Source organism: Bombus affinis, chromosome 13 (assembly GCF_024516045.1).
Source record: "Bombus affinis isolate iyBomAffi1 chromosome 13, iyBomAffi1.2, whole genome shotgun sequence".
NCBI lineage: Eukaryota > Metazoa > Arthropoda > Insecta > Hymenoptera > Apidae > Bombus > Bombus affinis.
In genome coordinates, this window is record NC_066356.1 from 10,022,821 (window position 1) to 10,047,018 (window position 24,198).

Sequence of the window (24,198 nt, forward strand, 5' to 3'; positions counted from 1 at the left end):
AAACCAAAACAAAGCTACAGCTGCAGTCAGACTGATGCGATCAATTTTGTAAAATAGATTTTGTGGTTTTTATCGAAGGCATATTAGTTTCTAATCCTTTTGATTTCATAAAATATAAGAAGAAATAGGAGATTCTTCCTACCACGGGGTAAATTAACGATAAACAATATTGAATCGAATCTGTACGATTTAATGGAATGTATTAAACGTAAAATAGTTGCAGTAAAATTGCATTTGTCTGGGCCCGTGAACTGAGATTTTTTTCGTTTTAGCTAAAAATTTCTTTTTCTATCGATAGGAGTCCGCGTACAGATACATGAATTGAGAAATAATTTTGAGAAAAGGCTTCAGAAAGAAATTAATCGAGCAATAACTAAGACTTTACTTTAATAATATATAGATGAAATGCAATTATACGAAACTAATTAAAGATACTAAGGTCTTTAAGCTACAAAATGCTTTTGTACAACAGCTTTGATTCACTTTGCCATTGATACGGAACGACATTGCTTCTCGAAATCCATTTCTATAAGTCGATATGAATTTGATCGCGGAATTGAGGCGTTTACTTTACAATGACGCCTTAAAAGTTGATGAACAATTTTTTGCCGCCATTTTAATCTACTTTGAATGAAAGTGTGCTGCCAGTATTAGAACAACCTAAGGCATATCACAAGCAGGTTGTATTTCGTATATATTTTTAGTGTGTTTAGTGTGTTCAATGCGTGTTTAGAGATGAGAAAGGATTGAACAAGGCTGGAAGTATAAGAAGGTCACTATGAGCCATAAAGTATGTATAATAAATTAACAAAATTAAAATCTTTTATTGTTAAAAAAGGACTGATACATTTACTTATCGTCGCTATTGTCTGGGTCTTCTTTCTTCTTTTTCTTACTTTCGTAATGTTTTATTTTACTTTCTAAGCTTTCTGAAAACCAATTGTACGTTTAATATGATTATCTCCTTCCAAAAAGCTGGTGAAAGAATATTAACGGATTTGTATACTAACCACAAGTAGGTCGTTTCATTAAACGTTGATACACTCTAGGTTGTATACCAAGTAATAGACAATCACTTTGAAAAAGCATATCTTTACAATCCGTTGTATCTTCCAAATCCGATAACATATTTTCAATCATGACTGATCTGTCAAAATCGAAATTGCATTATTTTTATTTATAAAAAATATAAATTAACAGAGCAATTATTTGTAACGTTTTCCCGGTTAAGAAATAAATAAATGTTTTAATTCTTAATAAGGGAGAATCTCACTTTACACTCAATGCACATATAAGATTGTAAAAATCGACATAAGAAATATAAATAATATTCAAAATAAGATATACATAGTAAAAATTAATACTGTATAAAACTGTACTGTACTGTATAATTCACGCGGTAAAACAGCTGCAAATTATATTTTTTCTGAAAACGTTTATAAAATCATATCTATGTACTTTAATAAATTAAAGCACGTAATTTATTAGACTGTTTTACTACGTACTTTACTGTGTTCAAAGTCCAATCTCTTTGTAAAAATTTTATTGTATTTATTAATTCATCCTTATCGATGTACCACTCCATCGTGTCGTACTCACAATACCAAAGATTTAATGGTATTTCATGAGCTAAATTATATTGTGGTTTCCTAGGATATTTTTCAATATCTAGAAGCTCTAAAATAATTTCCGGTTTCTCGTTTCCTTGACCAATAAGAAACAAAACACCCATTAAACAACGAATTTGATGCCATAAAAATGCTTGACTTGTTATAATCAATTGACACACGTCATATCCTACAAAGAAACATATAACATACAATATTTTACAATGCATAAACAAACGTAGTACACTAACGAATAAATAAATATATTATAAAAAATCGCAATAGAACAAATTTTGTGTTTATAATTTTTAAAAAATCTTTTATATAAAAATCACTATTATAACAAAATAACATGTACGTACAAAAGATAGAAAAAGCACATTTTTTTAAAGATAAACATCGCAATTGTTACACTTACTACTTCGACATTTAATGCCAAAAATTTGTACTAATGGTAAAGTCATTTTAAAAGAAATTTACAATTAGATTCAATATATTCTTAATATACTATAAATATATAAATAAATACAATATTACTAGGCATAATACTTAATTACATATGATTAGATTAAACGCAATAATTACCTGAAATATTTCTAAAATCTCGACGATACAGACATACTTTCGCATCAATAACTTTTCTTTGATAATTAGTAACACCATTGGCAACATCCATTTTACAAATATTTCGAAAATCATGCTCTCCTATTGTATATTTAACAGCTTTATCCATTGAATCTATATTTAAATTTCCTCTTGGGAAAAAGTACTTGTAGGTTCGAAATTTACAGTTAAATCTTGCTGAAAAATTACTAGATGCTGGGCACCATGCGATACATCTTATGTTAGAAGGGAGCAGCCTATTTAATATTTTACAATATGGAAGTTCATCTTCTAATTTACATTGATCCTCTGGATTTAATTTACTCCTTAAATCTATGGAAATCACTTGTGAAAATGAACTGACACCTTTGTCAGTTCTCCCACATCTATGATAATTTGATGTTTCACGTGACTCTATGCAACAACTTTTTATTAATGCTTCAAACAAATGCTCCTCGATTGTATTATCAGTGCTTTCTTGTACAACAAAACCGTTATAATTCCATCCAAGATAATAGAATTTTAAAAGAATATGTCTCTTATTACACCTAAAATTAAAATAGTTTATATTGAAATAAATAGTTTCTTTATCATAATATTTATTTTTATAGTTATATACATTTACATACTTTGAAAAATCAAATGGTTTTTGTAATTTATGAATATCTTTATTTTTTGATTTTTCTTTTATTTTATGTCTTGCTGCTTTCAGTTGTTCATTTTCTTCTTCCAATTTTATTATCTTTTCTATCAGTTCCTAACAAAAATATGTTACTTAGGATAAAATATTTCTACCATATACTATTATAATGGTTCCTTTCAACAAGGGATTGTATACTTTTTGTCATTATTAACTATGACTTAAATATTAAAACATAATGCAAAGTAGTGAAGTGATATAAAAAAAGCAACATAATCATAAAATTTCCATATTCTAATCTACGAAAAATATATGTAGCTTAATTGATTGATAGCTTATTTATCAGATTATTAACAGATATAATTTATTTATTAAATCAGATAATTAAAGCAAATATATTTACCGTCTTGCTGAGCAACTGAAGTTCTTCTTTCTCCAAAGTTTCTTGTTTTTTCTTTTTACCCATACTTGACATAATTTTATAGTTTTATATAATAACGAAACGAATATTATATTATTAGAAGATGTATTAAAAGTTACAAAAAAATTACAATACTTAGCATATGATTATTAAAGAATACAATTCATATATTTTACAAAGATTTATTATGTTTATAATTACATTATTTAAGATATTCCAAAAAAAGTATGAGTATTATATAAAACAAAATATTAAAAGAATTACAAAATGTATATTATTACTAAGTCTAATGCAATAAATTAAAAAATGACATATAACCTCAAATAAAAGAATGATATATAACCTCAAATGAAAGGAGAGAATATATTAAAGAAAAATACTAAAATTCGATTTACAAAATATAAACGCATTTATTTACAATAAAATATACGAAAAAATCATTTTAATTAGTATTTAATACATCTCAGGATACAGTAAATCTCACGATATAAAAGAATATCAAATTGTACACATGACATACATATGAATACAAATATCAAATCCTCTGAGTGCTAACAAAACACGAAAATACTTTATCTGTATTAACACAAAGTATGTAAAATATTAAACGGTTCGAAGATATTTAACATTATGCGCTGTAATAAAAACGTACATTTTTTACAAAAACAAAATTAAAATACTTTTACTATTTCAAAATCTGTGATTTCATTTTGATCATACACAACAAAAAGATTAGATTACAATTGCTAGAATAAGCCAACAAAAAATTAATAGATTGTTTTAATACATCCTTGTAACAGTTTTAAAAATTTTCTACATTTTACATTCACTTTACATTTTTACGGCTCTATATATGTGTATTACGCGAGTAGAAAGTATTATTAGTAATTATATATACAAAGCTTTTTTGTAATTTGAACTTGATACAGCTGAACTCATAGTGCAATATTTATGCATTTATGTACAGTTCCTTATTCTATTTTTTTGATTCTAATAAATTCTTTCTTAATTTAGTTGTGGTTTTATTATATTTAGATTTGTTCTGTATATATTGACCGTATACCGTATATAAGTATGGTGTACTCGAAATCAATTCACAACTGAATTTGTCATTTAATTTTACTTTGCATTATGTATAAATTGTGTTCCTATATTTTTATTAGATTTGGTAATAGCTTCCAAATATTTTAGTTTAGACATTGTAATTTAGATTATCTTTAAACAAGTACTGACGAACCCTGCAACCGCGAAGTAGTATTCCATGGTAAGAAAAATCCAGTTAACCATCTGGATGTTATAAATATCTATTATTTTAAGACTATTGTAATTGACATATAAGATAGTACTTATCCTATTTTAATTATTTCCAACAAATTCACAAATCTTTGAAATATGTGCGTTTATATATGTACACATGATGTGTTATGTACATATTGCAATTTCAATGTATTAATTGTAATTTAGTTAAATACATTGTTGTTGTTATTGTATTTCTAAACAAATCTATCTAAAGTACTTAAAGAAATATAAATGTAAAAAATATAATTGTTGTACTATATTATACAGTGATATGTGTTTGCATAAATATAAATATAAGAAGGAAGAAAATAATATATGTATATGCACAGTGAGTACTTATTAAGTGGTTAGTATGTGTAATAATAAAAATTATTATATTATATTATAAATATTAGACATATTCCTACAATTTTATTATATTATACATTTTAAAGTAAATTTTAATATTTAAAGTATAGTGCTTTGCAGAGCTAAAATTATTAATTATAATCTTATAATCATATAATATAAACAAAGATAATACATCATAAGTACATCATTCTAAATGTGTAATGTTTCAGAGTCAAAGATGCCTGGAGAACCATCTATGACCAGTGGAAATAAAAGTGCTGGGAAAATCAAACGGATTTCTATTCCAAGAGTACAAAGTAGTACAGATACAGAATTGCAATCACAAAGTGGATCTACTCCTTTGCAACCAACTGCACTTCACTATGCAGCTTTTCGTACAGACCCTGATGATAATATACTTCCACCAGCTTTACGATGTCGACTTTTTGAATTATTTCAACAAATAGAAAAAGAATTTGAGATTCTTTACACAGAAAATTTGGGATGTATGAAAATATTGATATTTTTATATGTTATATATGCTATGAATATTAATTTTTATAATGAAATATAGAAAGCTTTTATCTATTACTTCTTATATAATTTAATATGAAAAAATATCTTTATAATTGAAACTTTTACGAATATAAATAAGCAATGTCAAATAAGATGATTAAAATAATTTTTAGTAAATTTCGCTTATTAACTTTATGTTGCTAAAAAAAAGTATAATCTTATTAATATATATGTTTCCAAACATTTCAATTTAGTACAAGAGAAGATAGATACTCTTAATGAGAGGCTTGAAAGAGAGTGTTATGGTTCTGGAGAACGGAGCTTACCTCTTGGAGATGTTGCAGACTTTCCAGATACAAAAAGTCTTTCCAAACAAAAATGTAAGAATGTAAATAATTAAGAGCAAGGGAGAATTGGAAAGTTATCTCATTCTTTTTAATTTATGTTCAAATATTAAAAATATATATGTTGTTTACAGCTATGGCAGGGAATTCAGCACCAAAAACAAAAACAACTTCTAATAAGTTAAAGGCACAAACTAGTAAAATAGTTTCCAGTTTTAAAACACCAACTATGACATGTAGTATGCAAAGAGAATATTTTGGGCATCGAGATGGTGTTTGGGAAGTTTCTGTTGGAAGAGCAGGTCAAATTATTGCTACAGCTTCTGCTGATCACAGTGCTAGAGTTTGGGCTATGGACAGTGGGCGTTGTTTATTGCAGTATATTGGTTTGTTTTTCTTTAAGTTACAGTTTTACGTATTCTTATATATTTTATTAGCATTTACAAACTACACATAAACAAATTTCCATTAGTATTGGTTTGGCAACTAAGTGATTGCGGATTTTGTCATTAGATGGTAATATTTATAGTATAATAGGTTCTATAAAGTACACATTATACATAAAATAATGATTTTGTTATTTGATAAATAGAATATTCTCATTTAATTTATAGGTCATTCTGGCTCTGTTAACTCTGTACGTTTTCATCCTACCAAAGAGTTGGCACTCACATCAAGTGGAGATAATTCTGCTCATGTGTGGCAAGCTGCTGTAGATTGGGATTTACCTAAAAGACAGAATTCATCTGAAGACCTTTCAGGGTTGAGTTCTGATAGAAATCTTAGTGGTGCGATTACTTTAAATGAGGAACAAGAAGAACCGCCTACACTAAGGTAATACTTATGGAAAGCCTATTTAAATTTCCTTATCATTCAATTAAATTTTTAATCTAAATTGCACTTTAATGAATGAAAGTTATTACAATAAAAAGAGTTGTTCTTACATAGTTCTAAATAGGAAATCCACATTTCAGTATATATTTATACTTTGTAAAATATTACAGAACTCCAATACGAGAGTTATTAGGACATACGGGTGTCGTGATGGCTGCAGATTGGTTACCTGATGCAGAGCAGATAGTCACTGCTTCTTGGGATAGAACTGCAAATCTTTATGATGTAGAAACTGGGGAAATTATTCACACATTATGTGGACACGATCAAGAACTTTCTCATGTATCAACTCATCATACGCAACGACTTTGCGTTACTTCGAGTAAGGACAGTACTTTTCGTCTGTGGGATTTTAGGGAGCCCATTCATTCGGTTTCCGTTTTCCAAGCCCATACCGAGTAAGTAATAATTGATGATGAATTTGTTAAATCTGACGAATCATGGTATAAAATGAAATGTTCTTAATCACTACATTTTTTAAAATACAGGACTGTGACATCAGCTGTCTTCACGCGTGAAGATAAAATCGTTTCCGGCTCGGATGATCGAAGTGTAAAAGTATGGGAATTACGAAATATACGAAGTCCTTTAGCTACAATTCGAGGTGACAGTGCCGCTAACCGATTAGCCGTATCAAGCACTGGCATCGTTGCAATTCCACATGATAATAGACAAATTAGATTATTTGATCTTAACGGTCAACGATTAGCTAGATTACCTAGAACTAGCAGACAGGTAAGTAAAAATTTCACCTTATGTCCAATAGTATCGTTACTTTAATCTTTCTTTGCATATCTTGTGATAATTTAGACTTAAAATTTCAAGGTGAATTTAAAAAAGGAATTTGTATTTTATACTCAGAATATAAAAATAAGAATACTTTAAATTTGATTTTGAAATTGACCAACTGATTTCAGGGTCACCAAAGAATGGTCTCGTCTGTAGCCTGGGCTGAAGAAAGCGGGGTCTGTAACTTATTCTCTTGTGGTTTTGATAGATTAGTCCTTGGATGGAGTATCATACCTCTTAAGGAATGTTAAATATATGTATATTACAAATATATTTATTTAGTTTAGTTTAATGTTATACCAAACAGGATTACAAAATCAAATTCAATTAAAAATAAATAATTATACTAATTTTAAAACTTCAAACGTCGTGAAGGAAAAATTAGGTGTGCAATTGTAAACCACTATGCCTATTCCCAAAATTATTAAAGATTCCAGTCTTCTATTGTTGGTCGCCACTGAAATTATATAACATATAGATATATTAATAATAACTATAAATAATTTATTCTAATTATAATTACGGTTATACGATTATAGTAATAGGATGTGTTTAACCGCTATATGCGTGAAACATTCATCAGCTAAGCACCGAAAGGTGTTTTAACTTAAACACTACATCCTAGAAGATCCATAAGTAACAAATAAATAAAATATAATAAACTATATGAAATTTCTTACCTGAATAGGTTGTAAGTAAGCAAAGAAGAGTATATCCCAATATAAGCAAGTAATGGGGCGTCAGAAAAATATGTCCCCAAGTAATTTCTAACAATCCTAATAATTTTCCACATCCACCAATGATTAAAGCTTTCATTAACTGTATCACACTACATTTGTTTGAATTAGTTGGGTAAAAATACCACTTCACTTTAGTACAGAAAATTACGGCAAAGACGAAAGTAGCGAGAGCAAAAGCAGTGTTGAATAATATTAAATAGACATTACATTGTCCATTAAAATTAGGTTGAAATATCTTCCAATATTGAACATACTGATTGCTATTGTTACATAGAAAGAAATTTCGGAAAGATTCAATAAGCCACAAAATTATTACTAGTTTCCAACACGGCGTTATATCGCAATTGTGAAGCAAATGCCTGTATGCTTGTCTTTTAAGCAATATTAAATCAACCAAGATTATTACTGGATCGTATTCAATATATTTATCTGCCAAGAGATCACATGTTCCCTGAAATAAATAAAAATAAGCTATTAATCATTTAGAAGCAAGAAATAATTCTTTTTTATAATAGAAGTTATTTTACAGTATAAAGTTCCAAAATAGTAACTTTAGAAAAACTTGGAATATTGATTTTGAACATTAAACTAATAAGAAAAGTTCATGTACACAAATGTCTGATGAGGTTTATTTGTCAAGTTATAATAAGAAAAGAATGTTATATGTAATTTTATTATGAACACTTTATTACGAAATCAATAACAAAATACAAAAAAGATATAGAAACAAATGTAAAGATCTAAAAATAAAAGTGCAGAAAACATGGCAACAGGAATAAGTAATAATGTAAGCTATCACAAATACTAAAATTATTTGGTATTTGCTTACTAAATATCTACAAGTATGATACACATACTCGAATACAAGAAACATACTTTTGTGTTGTGTATATATTATAATATCATAATATGTCACATAGCTTGGAAATTTGTAAACTATGATTAAACGTTTATAACAATAGTTATATCGAAGTAGTCTTCTGACAATAGGCCATGTATTACGTACGATTTAAATGGTACATCGATGGTGTAAAAATAATGATAACAATAACTATAACAGGAACAATATTATCTTTCTTGCTTTTTATTAAAATGATCTATTATTCGTTTTGCATCGGCTTCAATTTCTGGTTCGATTTTACTCAGCATTCTTAAATTATACAATAGACGATCAATTTCTTCGTCTTCTATCAGAGAAGGAGATGATTCAAATTTGCAAATCTGTTTCAAAATTGCAGTTTCCTCTGGAATGATTTCCGCCTGTTCGCATCCGGAAATCCATTCTGTTATTTCTTCAGCAGACATCACGTCGATCGATTGCTCTGCATTCTGTTCATCAGTGACCGTAGAATTCTCAGTTTTAATATTATTAAATTCAAACTGTCTGTTAAGAATTTTCACCCAGGAACTACGAATGTTTTGTGGTGTAACATTATTCCATGCTTCGCTAATGTAATCGATACAGTCCTTAATATCATAGTCAGCATAAAACTGTGTAAGTCCGTCGTTATACTGAAGTACCTATGAAGAAGAAATGTATATGAGAAAATTGCATTATTATAAATATTATTTTAAACGAAGTATTAAACGTACAACATACCCGATGAAGTAGTTTAAGCCGAAATATCTTTTTACATTGAGTAATTACGCCTCGGTCCATAGGTTGGATCAACGAGGACGTATTCGGTGGTAAAAATATTAACATAAAGTGACCATCATCCAGTTCCTTTTTTTCAAGTTTGTGTGCCTTGAAATTGTCAACGAGCAATATTACTTTTCCTTTACGTTGTTCCTGTAATTGGCGCTCTTTCACACTTTGCTTAAAATGATTAGTATACCATTCCCGAAAAATATCTTCGTTAACCCAGGCATTACAATGACTTTTATATACCACCGGTAATGTACCCTTACAATGTTTCAATGCTCGGGGATTTGCGAATTTATTTACAAAGAGTAACGGCAATTTGTGTGTACCACTAGTGTTTGCACAAAATGCCACAGTCACTATGTCCGTTTTTCTGTTTTCTCCTTTTATGATCAGATATTTTTCCTCGTGAACTAATGTCTTCCACGGAAGTGCTTTCCAAAGTAAACTAGTCTCGTCCATGTTGTACACATCTTCTTCGTTTATATCTTCTTTTACTAGTATTTGTAAAAATTCACGTATAAAATTATTCGCAGCGATTTCATTCGGATCTGTCGTGTTCTTGCCAATATCATATTTTTTCTTCCAGTTCTGGAGCCAACCTCGACTTGCTTTAAAATTCGACGTACTGGGAAACTCTGTTTCTATTTCTTTAGCTTTATTTATTAAAATATTATCTGTTAAACAGTCTCCTAACAATTTCCTTTGCTGAAACCAACGATACAATTTGGACTCCAAATCGGTATATATTGGTATCCGTTGCCTCTTCATTTCCCGGTATTTTGGATTCGCGGCAAAGTTGCGAATCGCCTTCGAGTGCTGCCGGTATCGTCGTATTGTCCTGTTACTGAGTCCATATTCACAGGCAATACTACTCACAGTCATGCCATCTTCTAATTTTTCTAGAATATCTAACCGATCTGCTATGCTTGTGTTATTACCAGAAGGGGATGTCATCACGAACTATCAAGTTATCTATAACCGCAGTGACTGAAAGTTCAACAAATTTTGTTCTTGTTATCACTTGATGTTAATTCTCCATCAAAGCATAATTTTTCCGGGTGTTTCATTCGCTTCGTATCCGCTTCAAACCTATTGCACGTTATATGAATACTTACATACTTCATAGGAATGATATGTAGTAGTGCCGCGTTAGCTGACTGAGAGTTTGCCGTGTTAGCTAATGGCCACTATCTCTATCAGTTCTTGGAAGTGACTCCGTAGAGAGGCACCCAACATATTTATTTTAACCTCGATATTTCGTGTCAGGTATCTTTATCTCATTTTCACTTAACGGAGAAGAAAAACACTCGGCTTTTCCTAGAATTCTACGTCCTTTGACAGTTGGTCAGATATTACTCCAAACTACCGGTCAACTAACGCTGCACTTCTTTGCAGTACATTACGAATTAATATATTAAGCAATCAATTGGTTTAGCCAGCCGCGTCCAGAGCTGTATGAGTCTTGTAGATGCACTTTAAATCTTAGATTGCAGAAGTTCCGTTAAGTATCACATATCGATGACTATATATAATTACGAAAAAACTGTTCATCATTTAATACCTTTGTCTGAGGTCGAACCGCCGAAGCAGTACATCCAATTCTCTTCGTCTGAATAAACTACATAAACCGAAATTTAAAAAAAGGTTCTTATAAAGGGTACAATCATACAAACAATAATAGAAACTAACGTAGTGATAAAGATCATAAGCAATATTTGTTATAGGAATAATTGTCTTTGTTGCTTAGAACTCAAGTAGACTGAGTAGACTGAAAATAAATGCAATTAAATGTAAGCATAGGTTGTATTCATTTATTGACTGTGAAATGGTAAAACTCAATTAACCACGGATATCGATAGAAATCCGTACTCGTTTTCCTGCCATAATACAGACGGATCATCAGACATCATATGGTTTTACTTGGTTCAGTTGATATGGCTACTTTGAAGTATTCTTCCACGTAAAGGGGCCCATGATTATCAGGGGACATGATCAATAATATATTTGATAGTAAAATGAGAGTTTCGAAATTTGGCGAACATTTAGATATTTTGCAATTTTAAATGTTTCGTTAATTATTCCTATATTATCTAAGCATAAATGTAACTATAATTTTCTTACATAAATTTTATTTTGGAACATTATTCTGTAAAACTGTGTACAATTATTTGTAAATAAGTGAAATATGATATAAAATAAAAAATTGACTACTATATTCATTCATTTATTTATAAAACAATTTTCGTATGCAATTATTTCGAGAAATGAAACTAATTTTTAATTTCTATAAAAAATAAATTTATATAATATATGACATACACATTTTAAAAGCTTTAGAACACTTGGACAGTATCTCCTATAAAGCTCTTCCACCTCAGCTCCACAATTTACACATCGATACATTATAAAATCACTTATCGTTTTAATTTATGTTTTGTTCTGTTATTTTTCCAGATCATCTGCAGTAAACAGACATTACCTAAAATTCATAACATTACATCATTTCCGTCATGAACTTCAAATCTGGATAATTTTGATTAATAAGAGAAAAAAAAGAAAAGAAGTCGAATTTCACTGTTTTCTCAATTATTCGTTATATTGCCTTAGCCTTACATTGTTTTATCATTACCAGAATTAATTATAACATACAATGTTCAATATGTATGTAAAAATATGAATATAATTATTTTAAGAATGATTACATAAATAAAATTAACCTTGAAAATTCTTAATGGTTATTTTTTCTGACTAATGAAGAATGGTAAATGCCGCAATTACTGTATGCCTGCCTGATCAAGGTTGTATATTGTGCGCACATGCATAAAGAGAAAGTCAAGTTAGTTTTAAGAAACTGGAATTGATATTACAGTTATTCAGTTATCCCACAAAGTTTCTACTATACACAAGCAATGGAGAACGACACTATTTTGCTTCCGAACGGACACGTAATGCCAATAGTCGGTTTTGGTACATGGCAGGTAAACTTATTGTAAAATAAAAAGTTTTTGTAAAGAAAATTATTTCTAATACAATACTATCATTAAATACTCAGACACAAACGTTAATGTATCAAATATTAAAATGTACAGATACACTTTCGTACCATTCGCTACGATTAATTTTTAAACGTTGTATATAATCTTCTTCTTAATGAAATACTTCTTTTCCAGTCTATAAATTTAATTTCATTAATTTATAATCCTATGTAATAATTCCTCTATTTAATATGAAATTTTATAAAATCTACTATTCTTTGAGTCAGAAAAGTTTGATTACAAATTACATATATGAAGTTTTAATTTCAAAATTATGGAAACTGATAATTTGAATAGTACCTATGTCACGTTATTATTGTATAAAGCATTACAATAACAAAGATACAACATTTTACTGTGTATTCATGACTGTATATGTATATTGTGGTATTATATAAATTAATTGTGTAAATGAAGATTTAACATAGATCTATGTATCAACTTGCTTGATTTAAAGTGTAATATTTTTTTTCAATGATATAGTAGTAATAGCAAATGTTTTCTATTTAATTATGAAAATGTGGATCAAAATATATCATTATCCTAATGTGGTAATAAAAATTTCTAATACAATCATAAATGTTTAATATGACATATTAATATATATAACAAAAGAATGAAGAATTGATTTACATATGTATCTTGACAAAATTATTTGGGTTACTAAATATTTTAAATCTTTTTGATGTCCCACATATTTTTGATTAAAAAAGGAATATCAAAATTATATTCACAAACGCCTTAAGAAAGATAGAATACAAATAACTATATATACAACTTTAATTAAAATAAAACATATATATATCTCCATGCAATTAAATAATCTCATATATTATAGTATATTCATATGCATAAATTTAATTTAAAATTAAGACCAGTAACATATAGTTTTTATTAAATATTTATTATTAATAACTACATAATTTCAACTTATTACACTGTAGAAACTTCAATAAAAGTGCTCATAAGTTATATATACATATAATTAGTATAGTTTCTAACCTCACATTCTAAAGCACAAGTATCGCTAATTTATACATTCAATTTTAAAAGCTTTATTTCTCTTAATCTTAAATATTTTTATAGCAATAGTTAGAATAAGCTGTAAAAATAGTCTACTAATATTTATATTAATTTTGTTAAAAGAATAAGTAATACGTAATAATACTATACCTAGTAACAGGTTACATATTTCTTTTACACAGTTATAATCTTGATTAGCTCATGTCTTAGAAAGAAAGAAAGATCACTTTTTACATAAAATTTAAATAAAATACAAGAACATAACTTTTACATGAAATATTTACTTTAATCATACATGTATGACAGAACACTAGATTGAACACAACTGATAGATGTGCGCATGCATCATACAGTTTTGTCGAACACCATTTTCATAATGACCACATTATCAAAATATATAAATTATTTAAACTGTTTATCTAAATACCGATTCGACGTTTTATTTTAATTGAAGTAACCGTACATTTACGTTGACTGAAAACTGTCGAGGAAACAGATACAAACATATATGATATTCCGATCTTTTAATAAACAAATTACAAGGACTTAAAAACAATATAAAATATCTACCCATACACAGGATATTCGTATTACTACTAGCGTTTTTTTACAAATATATACAAAAAATGATAGAGAAAAAGGTTTTACAGTATTTTAAAATCAACACAATAGTACATATGCAACTTCTTATATTTGTAATGTTTCTCTGAAAAACGAAGGTAACGTTTAGTTTTTTATATGGAATACTATATACATATCTCTTTATGTACATAGCCGTGGTACATACTATATGAAATAGCCATTGTCCAGAAACATTCAACCGTAACGTAATAGCATACAAATCTTTGAAATCATATTTATATGTAGTTTGAATATTCAATATTTTTAATAATAATTATATATAAGAAAATACTACCTTTAGTTCTTTTGACTATATTTTAAAATATAAATTGAAAATAAATACATCAATATTGTTTTAGTTATCTTTTTTCTAAATTGTATAATTTTTATTTAAACAGTTATTGCAGGAAAGGAAAATAATTATTAATGAATTTCTATCTCATAAGTGGGATTTAATTCTTGATAATTAGTTATTTCTGTATCTTAGGTATTATCACATTTAAATGCTATATATAATTTAATTAATAAAAAAATACTTCTCCTATAAAGTTATATTTCCTAATGATTTAAAAAGCATGTTATAATGTTTTAGGCAAGTGAAGAAGAATTACAGGACGCACTGAACATTGCTTTAGAGGCAGGATACAGACATATCGATACAGCACCAGTATATGAAAATGAAAAAGTAATTGGTCACGTTCTTAAAGAATGGTTTGATTCTGGAAGAATTAAACGATCTGACATTTTCATTGTTACGAAGGTAATATCAGCTATACATTCAAAGTCGTATTTACTTAAAAATATTTATTGTAATATAATTATTTATTAATATTTATTGTAATATAATTGGATCGAGAAAATGTTAACGAAATTGTTAAAAATAATATTGAGATATAAAGGATCAGTAAAAATTATTTTTTACAATTGTAGCTGCCTTGTGTCGGAAATAGACCAGAAGATGTTGAACCATGGATAAAAAGATCTTTAAAAGATTTGCAGTTAGAATATGTAGATCTATATTTGATTCACACTCCATTCGCTCTCAAGAAAGTTGGAGAAGATTTACATCCTAAGGATGAAAATGGACAAATATTACTTGATCTTAGTACAGATCATGTAAAAGTTTGGGCTGAAATGGAGAAACAAGTAGAATGCGGACGAGCTAAAGCAATTGGGTTATCGAATTTTAATATCCCTCAAATCAAACGAATTTTAAAAAATGCAAAAATAAAAGTATCAATGCTGCAAATTGAATTACATGTTTTTTTCCAACAGAAAGAACTGGTAAATGCCTTTTTCTTTAAACACACTCTTTTTATTACGAAATTATTTGACATAAAATAAAATAATATTTAACAGGTAGAATATTGTAAAGAGGAAAACATCTTTATAACAGCCTATTCGCCGCTTGGTTCGCGCGGTCTTGTTAAATTACTAAATAAAACGGAAAAGGTCCCAGATATGTTACAAAACGATGTAGTACTAGAAATAGCAGAAAAGTACAAGAAATCACCTGCACAAATTTTATTGCGATTCATTGTACAAAACGGAATCGTAGTTATTCCTAAAAGTACAAACCCTCAAAGAATTAAGGAAAATAAAGAACTATTCGATTGGGAACTTAAACCAGAGGACATGCAGAAATTAAAAAATCTCGATCTTGGTGAATCTGCCAGAATTTGTGATTTTGAATTTTTCAAGGGAATAAGGAATCATCCTGAGTTTCCTTTTTAAATCTTTCGTAGATTCGTATGACTTAAATATGTACACTGAAATATATATGGTATCATTTACTACACGCAAAAATAGTAACCTTATAGAAATAAATATTTTTAATTGCTTCTGTATGTTTCAAATTTCTATAAATAAATGCATTTAAAAAAAAATCATATCTTTAGTTCTGTTCTCGCTGCACTGTTCTTTTTTCTTTTTACTTTATTATTATTATCTAAAATGAAACCAATACCATCAATGTTTCATCAATGAAATCAATTTTTTATCGTAATAAAAGAAAACATCTTAAACAGTGAAAAAGTGTACCCTAAATCGAAAAAAGTGTTACTACGAAACGCATGGAAAAGAAAAGAACCGTGTGTAATTTATCTTCCTTGAAGCATTGGAATAATATTTTTTAAACTTTACTCATAAATAAAATAAACTTCTGGTACCTATTTGAGAAAACCAATAACATATTATTAGTTACGTGTTATACGAGTCTTGTACTTCGAAATGGAAAATTTGAAATGTATTAACTTTGGTTAGACAATATGGTTTAAATAATTGAACGAAGCGTGTGTCAATTAAATATGAAAAGAGAAAACACGTGATCGTAAATGTATAAAAGATCCCTGAAGTGTTAGTAAAGACAGGAACAAGATAATATAAAGAATCTTGTCTATAAGCAAACAACACTATTCTTTAGTAGCATGCAAGTAGAATGGGGCACAGCTGTGTAAATTAGTGTGAAAGCAGAGAGGAGTAGGGAGATTGCCAATGTGCATGGGAGAAACTCAGCCAAAAGTATGCTCCATGAATTACCGCCTCTAGTAGTTAAATAGCCGAACTATACACACATTTCTCCACCGGTGCTTTTGCTGAGAGAAACGTGTATAAACACGGCATCGAAGTAAGAGGGAAATAGGTTCGTTTCGAAATATTGTAAACTTGCGAATTGAAATAAATAATATAATCTTATTTTATAAATAAACAAAGCGTTTAAATCTTTTAAAATAAGGAGGCACTCCTTAGCGGAATATAAAAATAAAAATAGCGGTATTTTTATCAGGAGAATATAACATTAGAGGAACTGACATCAGATTCCCAGGATTTCGGAAATTAAAATTTTCTGTTTCTCAAAGGAATTTTTCGCCAAAATTTGGATGTTTTATCAAGACCATAACATAACAGAGAATGTGATTAGAGGAGGTGACACAATTTTGACAATTTGATGTTATCTCTAGAAAAATTTCCTTCGATAATAACTGAAATATTTCCCTGCTCACAGCGCATATGTACGTCTCTTCTACAAAGAGTACTAGAGAAAAAATGTGCGTATAGTTCAACCGTTGGCCGCTGGAGACTCTTATTTCTTGTATCCATTTTTTGGCTGACCTTTTTAACATTGCATCGGCAATAGCCCTGCTCATCTGTGATAGAGGACCCCACCCTTATTAGTAATAGATCGGAGCGTATGTACTAAAGGTTTGTTCTCAGCAAAATAGGATATCTATTATTGTGTTGTATGAATTAATTATATATGTGTAACAAAATATTTATTATATTAAAGTTTATGTAATAAATCATTTTATTTTGTATCATCTTGATTTTAAATTTTAAATTACAATTTATGGTAATTTCCTGGAACATAATTTTGATATCATGTATCTATTGTATTAAGGTTTACATTTATTCATGTGTTGTGTCAACAGTAAAGATGCTAATTTCTACAATTATTAAATAACAATTTATAATATTTCATACATAAATAGAAACTAATTAAAGGTGATAAATAGTTAATAGTAATACAGTTTTAAAAGGCAAAGGTCTAAACTACATTAAGTATTATATTAAATTACTTTAAGATTATAGTGCCACTCCCTAGCTTATATGGTCAAATATAATATGCTTTTATGTAGTGTAATTAAATTCTTTCAACATTATTCTTCATCAAAACGGCTAATTTCTTTCTTAAATTACTTATATTATTTTTGTCATAATTAATATAAATTATATTAAAGTAAGGTGAGAAATGATTAATAATATAAAAATTAATACACATTTTCCTTGATAGTATTTGTATTTATCATAAAAAAGATCAAATATTACAAAAGTCATTTGATTGACAGATGTATTATGTTTAATCACTTAATCACTTGTTACATTCGATCTTAAAAAGAATATGTAATGATTTTATTTATAATAGAATATGTAATGTTTTTTTTTCAGATTACCATTAATTTGATAAATTTATAATCTTTCAATTATATTGAATTAATAATGTATTGTGTATCAGAGATTATAACATACATTCTTATTGTAACAAGTTATACATTTGCACAAAATGTCTTATATGGAGAACAAAATCAGTGTCCACAACATTGGATAAAATTTCAAGAATCATGTTACCGTTTCATAAAGAGTCCTATTAGGGACAGACAAGAAGCTAAAAAAAATTGTGAAGCTTATCGGAGTGATCTTATTACAATTAATTCCTTAGAAGAACATGGATTTATATTATATCATTTATTATGGCAAGATCCACAACACCGTAAATGGTATACTGGTATAAAATATCAGAATGGAAATTGGATAAATGAAGCTGATAATACTCAATTATTAAATATGGAAAATGCATTTTTACCTGAACCAGTTGATAATACACTTGGAGAAGATTATTTAGTGTATTCTTATCATAATAATTTACAACGATGGGGACTGGAAAAAGTAACTGGTAGAGATAGGTTCTTATATATTTGTGAAGCACCAATTTCTAATTTGTATAACTTAGTAGATGATGATCGTACTTATCAATATGGTATTGAAATTGATAATCCTCGTGAAATTCCCAGAGGACCATATTTTATCAAGCAACCTATTGATAAAGTATTTGATCTCTCAAAAAGAAAAATAAACAATGATGTTGCACTGAGTTGCTTAGCAGGTGGTTATCCTGCACCAACATATGAATGGTTCAAAGAAGATTATGAGAATGACAGACTCATTGCAACAAAAATAGATCCACTAAATAATAATAGATATACAGTCAGTGGTGGCACTTTAATTATTTATGAACCTGATCAGGTAAATAATATCTTGGATTATAATCATTATATACTAAAAGAAAATGTTATTTACACAACACTAATTTATTGTTTTTAGGCAGAAGACAGAGGTTCATACCACTGTAAAGCAACCAATAAATTTGGTACAATTATATCTGAAAGTGTGGAATTGTCATTTGGGTATATATTGGAATTTAATTTAAAACGTTCAGAAGAACGTGGAGAACAAAATTGGGGTAAAGTTGTATATTGTGATCCACCACAACATTTTCCAGGAGTCAAATATTATTGGGCACGTGACTATTTCCCCAATTTTGTGGAAGAAGATAAACGTGTTTTTGTTTCTCATGATGGAGCACTTTATTTTTCTGCACTGGAAATGATTGATCGTGGCAATTATTCTTGTAATGTTCAAAGTGTTGCTTCTGATACTGGTCGTAATGGGCCATTTTTCCCTTTGAGAGTTGACCCACATTGTAATTATATTCCTTTAATTGTCTTCATTTTTTCAGTCAGTATTTTATATTTTGATGAATCTCTTTATTTTCAGCCTCCTTCCAACAATTAAAGTTCTCTGATAATTTTCCAAAGGCATTTCCAGATGCTCCAATTGCAGGAGTGGAAGTTAGACTTGAATGTGTTGCATTTGGATAGTAAGTATAATTGTATCTCAAAATAAATTTACTATATCATCCAGTAATTTAAAATATTTAAATCAGTAAATTGTTATTATTGTGTGAAATAGTATATAATTTTATTACATAATACATTTTTCAATTTAACACAGCCCAATTCCATCATACAATTGGACAAGAAGAGGTGCATCATTGCCACGTGGATCATACACAACTAGTTATAATCGAGTATTAATAATTCCAAAAGTACATGTTGATGATCAAGGAGAATACACTTGTAGAGTTTATAATGACAGATCAGCAATTGAAAATTCTGTAAGACTAACTATTCAAGCAGCTCCGAATTTTACAATTCCATTAGTAGATAAACATATGGATAATAGAGGAGAGTTAACTTGGACTTGTGAAGCATTTGGAATACCAGATGTTTCTTATAGTTGGTTTAGAAATGGTGAAATCTTAAATATGGAAACACTTCCTTCACAAGATAGAGATCGATATTCTATACAAGATAATGTCTTAAGTATAAAATATTTAGATCCAGAGCGAGATCAAGCTATGTATCAATGTCGTGCAAGAAATCAGTTAAAAACAAAGTATTCATCTGCACAACTTCGAATTTTATGTAAGTTGTTATTTAGATATATAGTTTCAATAGAAATGAAATGTGCGCGTAACTTTTAAAAAAAGACTCATATTCAAAAATTATTATTTTTAAATATCATTCCGAAATTTTAGCATTAAAACCATCTTTTAAAAAACGGCCTATGGAACCCGAGACTTACGCAGCAGAAAAAGGCAATGTCACAATATTCTGTAATCCTGAAGCTGCACCTAGACCAAAATTTGTCTGGAAGAAAGATGGAAATGTAATTGGTTCTGGTGGTAGACGTAAAATTTTAGAAACTGGTAATCTAATAATTAGCCCAGTATCAAGGGATGATGAAGGCACATACATTTGCACTGCAACAAATCAATATGGAAGCGATGACACTCGTGGACGATTAATAGTATTACGTAAGATAATATACTTCATTACATACGAGTGTTCATGAAATCGAACGTAGATTAAATCAAATCAGACATACTTGACGAATTTTCAAAATCAATTTTCTCGGAAATAGAGCTCCAAATAAAAAAATGTTACTTTATATTTTAAACTTACTGAACTCCTTTCTGATAACGGAATTTCACGATTCTATGATTTCACGAACATTCGATACAACTATAGTTTTACTGAATTGTATTTAAGATATCGATTTTTATTAAATCAAAGGTGGTCCACAATTTATTGAAAAGTTACCACAACACGTTACAAGTGCAGTGATGCAAAATCAAACACTGCGTTGCATGGGGGAAGTAGTTGATGAAATGCTAGACGTAGCTTATATTTGGAAACATAATGGTTTACGTATCAGAGACGAGGATTTAATAAATAATCCTAGATTGCATATTGATGGAGAAGAACTTAATATAATAAACGCTACATTCGCAGAAGCAGGAGAATATCAATGCATAATTAAAAGTGCAGTAGGCGAAATTTCTAGTAAAACGACAGTTACAATAGAGGGACCACCAGGACCACCTGGTGGTGTACAAGTTGTAAATATTGTAAAAACTTCTACAACTTTACGTTGGACTGATGGTGCTTTTAATGGCAAACCCATTACTATGTATACTGTAAGCGCAAGAACAAATTGGAATCACACATGGTCTAATATTATAGAAAGTATGTATAATAAAATTATTTATGGTTTTTGATCACATAGATTTTTTCAATAAAAACGTACATAATGTAAATGTTATTTCAGATATAACTGCTGTTGAAGTAGATAGATATAATGGTAGAAAAGAGGCTTATTTGGAGAATGTTTTAAATCCTTATACTACATATGAGTTCTGTGTATCTGCTTTTAATGAATTAGGATACAGTTTACCATCATCACCCTCCCCACAGTACAGTACACCATCTGATAAACCAACAAAAGTTCCATCCAACATAGGCGGAGGAGGAGGTAAAATCGGAGATCTTACAATAACATGGGATCCTTTACCATCATCTGAACAAAATGGTCCAGGAATCTACTACAAAGTTTTTTGGCGTCAAAAGTATCACGAAACCGAGTTTCAGTCATTATCTTTGAAAGACTATGGTAATGCCGGGAGAAGTGTTGTTCAGATACAACAACAATATTATTACACAGAATACGAAGTTAAAGTCCAAGCTGCTAATGCATTAGGTTTTGGACCAATTTCTAATGCAGTTACGATATTTAGTGCTGAAGATATGCCCCAAGTAGCTCCACAGCAAGTTATAGCACATGGCTACAATAGTACTAGCTTAAAAGTTAGTTGGTTGCCAATTGAACAGACACGTGAAAGAATACGGGGCAAATTAATAGGCCATAGAATAAAGTATTGGAAAGAAAGTAATAAAGAGGAAGATGCAGTATATTACTTATCTCGAAGTGCAAGACCTTGGGCTCTTGTAGTTGGTTTGCAACCTGATACTTATTATTATGTTAAAGTCATGGCGTATAATTCTGCGGGAGAGGGTCCTGAAAGTGAACGATATTTAGAAAGAACTTTCCGTAAAGCACCGCAAAAACCACCATCTTCTGTCAATGTATATGGAGTAAATCCTTCAACAGTTCGGGTTGTTTGGCGTTATGTACAACCAAGTTTAGAAGAAGAACCATTAATAGGCTATAAAATACGTGTTTGGGAGCTAGACCAAGATATGAGCACCGCGAATGATACTATTATACCAGGTGGCTCGAAATTAGAAGCTTATATCACAAATCTCAGCCCTGGAAAGGCATATCATTTACGTGTACTTGCATTTAGCAATGGAGGAGATGGACGAATGTCGAGTCCAACTCATACATTCCAAATGGGCGACGCAGCTGCTTTCAGAAGCAGTGCTGGTAATAAAATTTTGGATGCTGCTTTAGGTATATCATTGTTATTATTATTGAGAATTTATGAATACATATAGTATACATATAGTATAGAATACATATAGTATGAGTATAAGATACTTTTGATATATCACAGATTTACTAAACTGTTAGTAAGAAATTGAACGCGAGAGAAAGAGAGAAAGAGAGAGAGAGAGAGAGAGAGAGAGAGAGAGAGAGAGAATACGTATGTGTGTATGCGCGCGCGTGTGTATGAAATATTTTTATGAAAAGATAGAAATTGACCAGTATAATTTGCTGTTTTCAAATCATTAATTTGTTGAGAAATATTTGTGCAAATTATGATACCATTATTATTTAATTATTTTCTAACCAGATCTAACATTGCTAGACAATATTAATCATATCCAAAACTTTTACAAATAACATAACACATTAAAGTTAAAGAGCTCACTTGAACAAAATACAGTTTATTGTAATATTTAGTAAGTTTTACATTAAATGGACAGTAGATGATTTTCATAAAATATTTATGACATTGGTATGGTAATGTTGATATGAATATGAATGTGAAATATGAAGTGAAATCTCAATACTTTTAACAAGTACTTGTTCTTTTAAGAATAAAAGTAATGGAAAGCTTAATGGAAAAGTGGTACAAATACATTTTATTAGAAAAATAAAATAAGTACTGGAAGTACTTAAGTACTAAGCAGAACCATTTTGTAGACAAGGGTGCCTATACAAATCAATGTTATTTTTGCAAAAAAGAAGAGTTTGCCACTTTTCTCTTGAAAATAATTTATTATAAAAGTATAACATATAAACTTTTATATAAATTAATATTGTTTTTCTAAATTATTTAGACTTTATGATATTATGAACAAATGATTTTTTAAGAATTTTTTTATACAAGAAATCATGTTTATCCGTCCATGAATAAATATCCAAATAATGTGTAAATAATAATTATCATATTAATATTTTTTAATATTATATTCTTGTATAGACAATAATAAAAATCTTCGTTAAAAGAAATCTCATAATGCATAAAAATTTGTTACTCAATTATGTAAAAAATTTATTATTTGTATAATCCTACTTAACTCGGAAAATTAAAATTATGCAAAATAATAAATTTTGGTAGCTATAACTTATTGATGTAAGAATGTTTAATTCGTGAAAATAGGATACATAGCTTTTTATACTAATACATTAATAATAAATAAAATCTTATATATGTTTTTTACAAGAAAAATCAGTTTACTCCTTATCCTTTATTAATAACTGGACTAAAATTAAAATTGTGAAGAATATTTTTTATAATTAGAACTATATATGTACATCTTTA

General features: G+C 28.8%; 5 protein-coding genes across 23 annotated transcripts; 3 read left to right on the top strand and 2 right to left on the bottom strand.

Annotated features, from left to right (window-relative positions):
* Position 1: 1 nt before the first annotated feature.
* Positions 2-8,588, top strand: LOC126923594 (WD repeat-containing protein 37). Of its 10 annotated transcripts, XM_050737212.1 has the most exons (10): positions 9-148; positions 705-790; positions 4,838-4,916; positions 5,131-5,406; positions 5,671-5,796; positions 5,895-6,146; positions 6,375-6,594; positions 6,765-7,052; positions 7,143-7,389; positions 7,572-8,588. In XM_050737212.1, exons 3-10 carry the CDS (start codon positions 4,886-4,888, stop codon positions 7,692-7,694), a joined length of 1,563 nt encoding a protein of 520 aa, XP_050593169.1. In that variant the 5' UTR covers positions 9-148; positions 705-790; positions 4,838-4,885; the 3' UTR covers positions 7,695-8,588. The 10 variants fall into 10 exon arrangements, with proteins under 10 accessions (XP_050593176.1, XP_050593169.1, XP_050593174.1 ...); XM_050737217.1 differs by lacking the exon at positions 4,838-4,916; XM_050737210.1 differs by lacking the exon at positions 9-148 and having other exon boundaries at positions 155-790.
* On the bottom strand, positions 805-3,598 carry LOC126923597 (tRNA pseudouridine(38/39) synthase). The gene is made up of 6 exons (XM_050737236.1): positions 3,254-3,598; positions 2,840-2,967; positions 2,193-2,758; positions 1,506-1,797; positions 1,011-1,147; positions 805-929 (listed from the first exon to the last, which is right to left on the bottom strand). Exons 1-6 carry the CDS (start codon positions 3,323-3,325, stop codon positions 850-852), a joined length of 1,275 nt encoding a protein of 424 aa, XP_050593193.1. The 5' UTR covers positions 3,326-3,598; the 3' UTR covers positions 805-849.
* On the bottom strand, positions 7,702-14,588 carry LOC126923596 (protein ARV1-like). 8 transcript variants are annotated; one of them, XM_050737234.1, is made up of 4 exons: positions 14,040-14,439; positions 12,151-12,310; positions 8,124-8,634; positions 7,702-7,900 (listed from the first exon to the last, which is right to left on the bottom strand). In XM_050737234.1, the coding sequence occupies exons 2-4, from the start codon at positions 12,232-12,234 to the stop codon at positions 7,785-7,787; spliced, it is 711 nt and encodes a 236-aa protein (XP_050593191.1). In that variant the 5' UTR covers positions 12,235-12,310; positions 14,040-14,439; the 3' UTR covers positions 7,702-7,784. The 8 variants fall into 8 exon arrangements, 7 of the variants coding, with proteins under 7 accessions (XP_050593191.1, XP_050593192.1, XP_050593190.1 ...); XM_050737235.1 differs by lacking the exon at positions 14,040-14,439 and adding an exon at positions 12,549-12,666; XM_050737233.1 differs by lacking the exons at positions 7,702-7,900; positions 8,124-8,634; positions 14,040-14,439 and adding exons at positions 8,843-9,704; positions 9,784-10,818; positions 11,393-11,449 and having other exon boundaries at positions 12,151-12,542.
* LOC126923601 (aldo-keto reductase family 1 member C1) lies at positions 12,672-16,326 on the top strand. The gene is made up of 4 exons (XM_050737241.1): positions 12,672-12,809; positions 15,103-15,270; positions 15,441-15,794; positions 15,870-16,326. The coding sequence occupies exons 1-4, from the start codon at positions 12,741-12,743 to the stop codon at positions 16,242-16,244; spliced, it is 966 nt and encodes a 321-aa protein (XP_050593198.1). The 5' UTR covers positions 12,672-12,740; the 3' UTR covers positions 16,245-16,326.
* A 972-nt stretch (positions 16,327-17,298) lies between these two features.
* Positions 17,299-24,105, top strand: LOC126923586 (contactin). 3 transcript variants are annotated; one of them, XM_050737187.1, is made up of 9 exons: positions 17,299-17,435; positions 17,515-17,711; positions 18,456-19,310; positions 19,389-19,767; positions 19,842-19,944; positions 20,079-20,551; positions 20,665-20,943; positions 21,203-21,655; positions 21,738-24,105. In XM_050737187.1, exons 3-9 carry the CDS (start codon positions 18,507-18,509, stop codon positions 22,922-22,924), a joined length of 3,678 nt encoding a protein of 1,225 aa, XP_050593144.1. In that variant the 5' UTR covers positions 17,299-17,435; positions 17,515-17,711; positions 18,456-18,506; the 3' UTR covers positions 22,925-24,105. The 3 variants fall into 3 exon arrangements, with proteins under 3 accessions (XP_050593144.1, XP_050593147.1, XP_050593145.1); XM_050737190.1 differs by lacking the exons at positions 17,299-17,435; positions 17,515-17,711 and adding an exon at positions 17,877-18,011; XM_050737188.1 differs by lacking the exons at positions 17,299-17,435; positions 17,515-17,711 and adding an exon at positions 17,892-18,251.
* Positions 24,106-24,198: the final 93 nt, after the last annotated feature.

Coding starts and splice junctions, on each gene's coding strand:
- LOC126923586 (XM_050737187.1), top strand. CDS start 18,507: ATGTATTGTGTATCAGAGATTATAACATACATTCTTATTGTAACAAGT. Junction 19,311..19,388: donor TTATTTATGAACCTGATCAG/GTAAATAATATC, acceptor TATTGTTTTTAG/GCAGAAGACAGAGGTTCATA. Junction 19,945..20,078: donor GAATGTGTTGCATTTGGATA/GTAAGTATAATT, acceptor AATTTAACACAG/CCCAATTCCATCATACAATT.
- LOC126923597 (XM_050737236.1), bottom strand. CDS start 3,325: ATGTCAAGTATGGGTAAAAAGAAAAAACAAGAAACTTTGGAGAAAGAA. Junction 1,798..2,192: donor AGATTTTAGAAATATTTCAG/GTAATTATTGCG, acceptor GTTTCTTTGTAG/GATATGACGTGTGTCAATTG. Junction 1,148..1,505: donor TGGACTTTGAACACAGTAAA/GTACGTAGTAAA, acceptor CGATTTTGACAG/ATCAGTCATGATTGAAAATA.
- LOC126923594 (XM_050737212.1), top strand. CDS start 4,886: ATGTATATGCACAGTGAGTACTTATTAAGTG. Junction 5,797..5,894: donor AAGTCTTTCCAAACAAAAAT/GTAAGAATGTAA, acceptor TGTTGTTTACAG/CTATGGCAGGGAATTCAGCA. Junction 7,053..7,142: donor GTTTTCCAAGCCCATACCGA/GTAAGTAATAAT, acceptor TTTAAAATACAG/GACTGTGACATCAGCTGTCT.
- LOC126923601 (XM_050737241.1), top strand. CDS start 12,741: ATGGAGAACGACACTATTTTGCTTCCGAACGGACACGTAATGCCAATA. Junction 12,810..15,102: donor TCGGTTTTGGTACATGGCAG/GTAAACTTATTG, acceptor ATAATGTTTTAG/GCAAGTGAAGAAGAATTACA. Junction 15,795..15,869: donor TTTTCCAACAGAAAGAACTG/GTAAATGCCTTT, acceptor AATATTTAACAG/GTAGAATATTGTAAAGAGGA.
- LOC126923596 (XM_050737231.1), bottom strand. CDS start 10,785: ATGACATCCCCTTCTGGTAATAACACAAGCATAGCAGATCGGTTAGAT. Junction 9,705..9,783: donor GGCTTAAACTACTTCATCGG/GTATGTTGTACG, acceptor TCTTCTTCATAG/GTACTTCAGTATAACGACGG.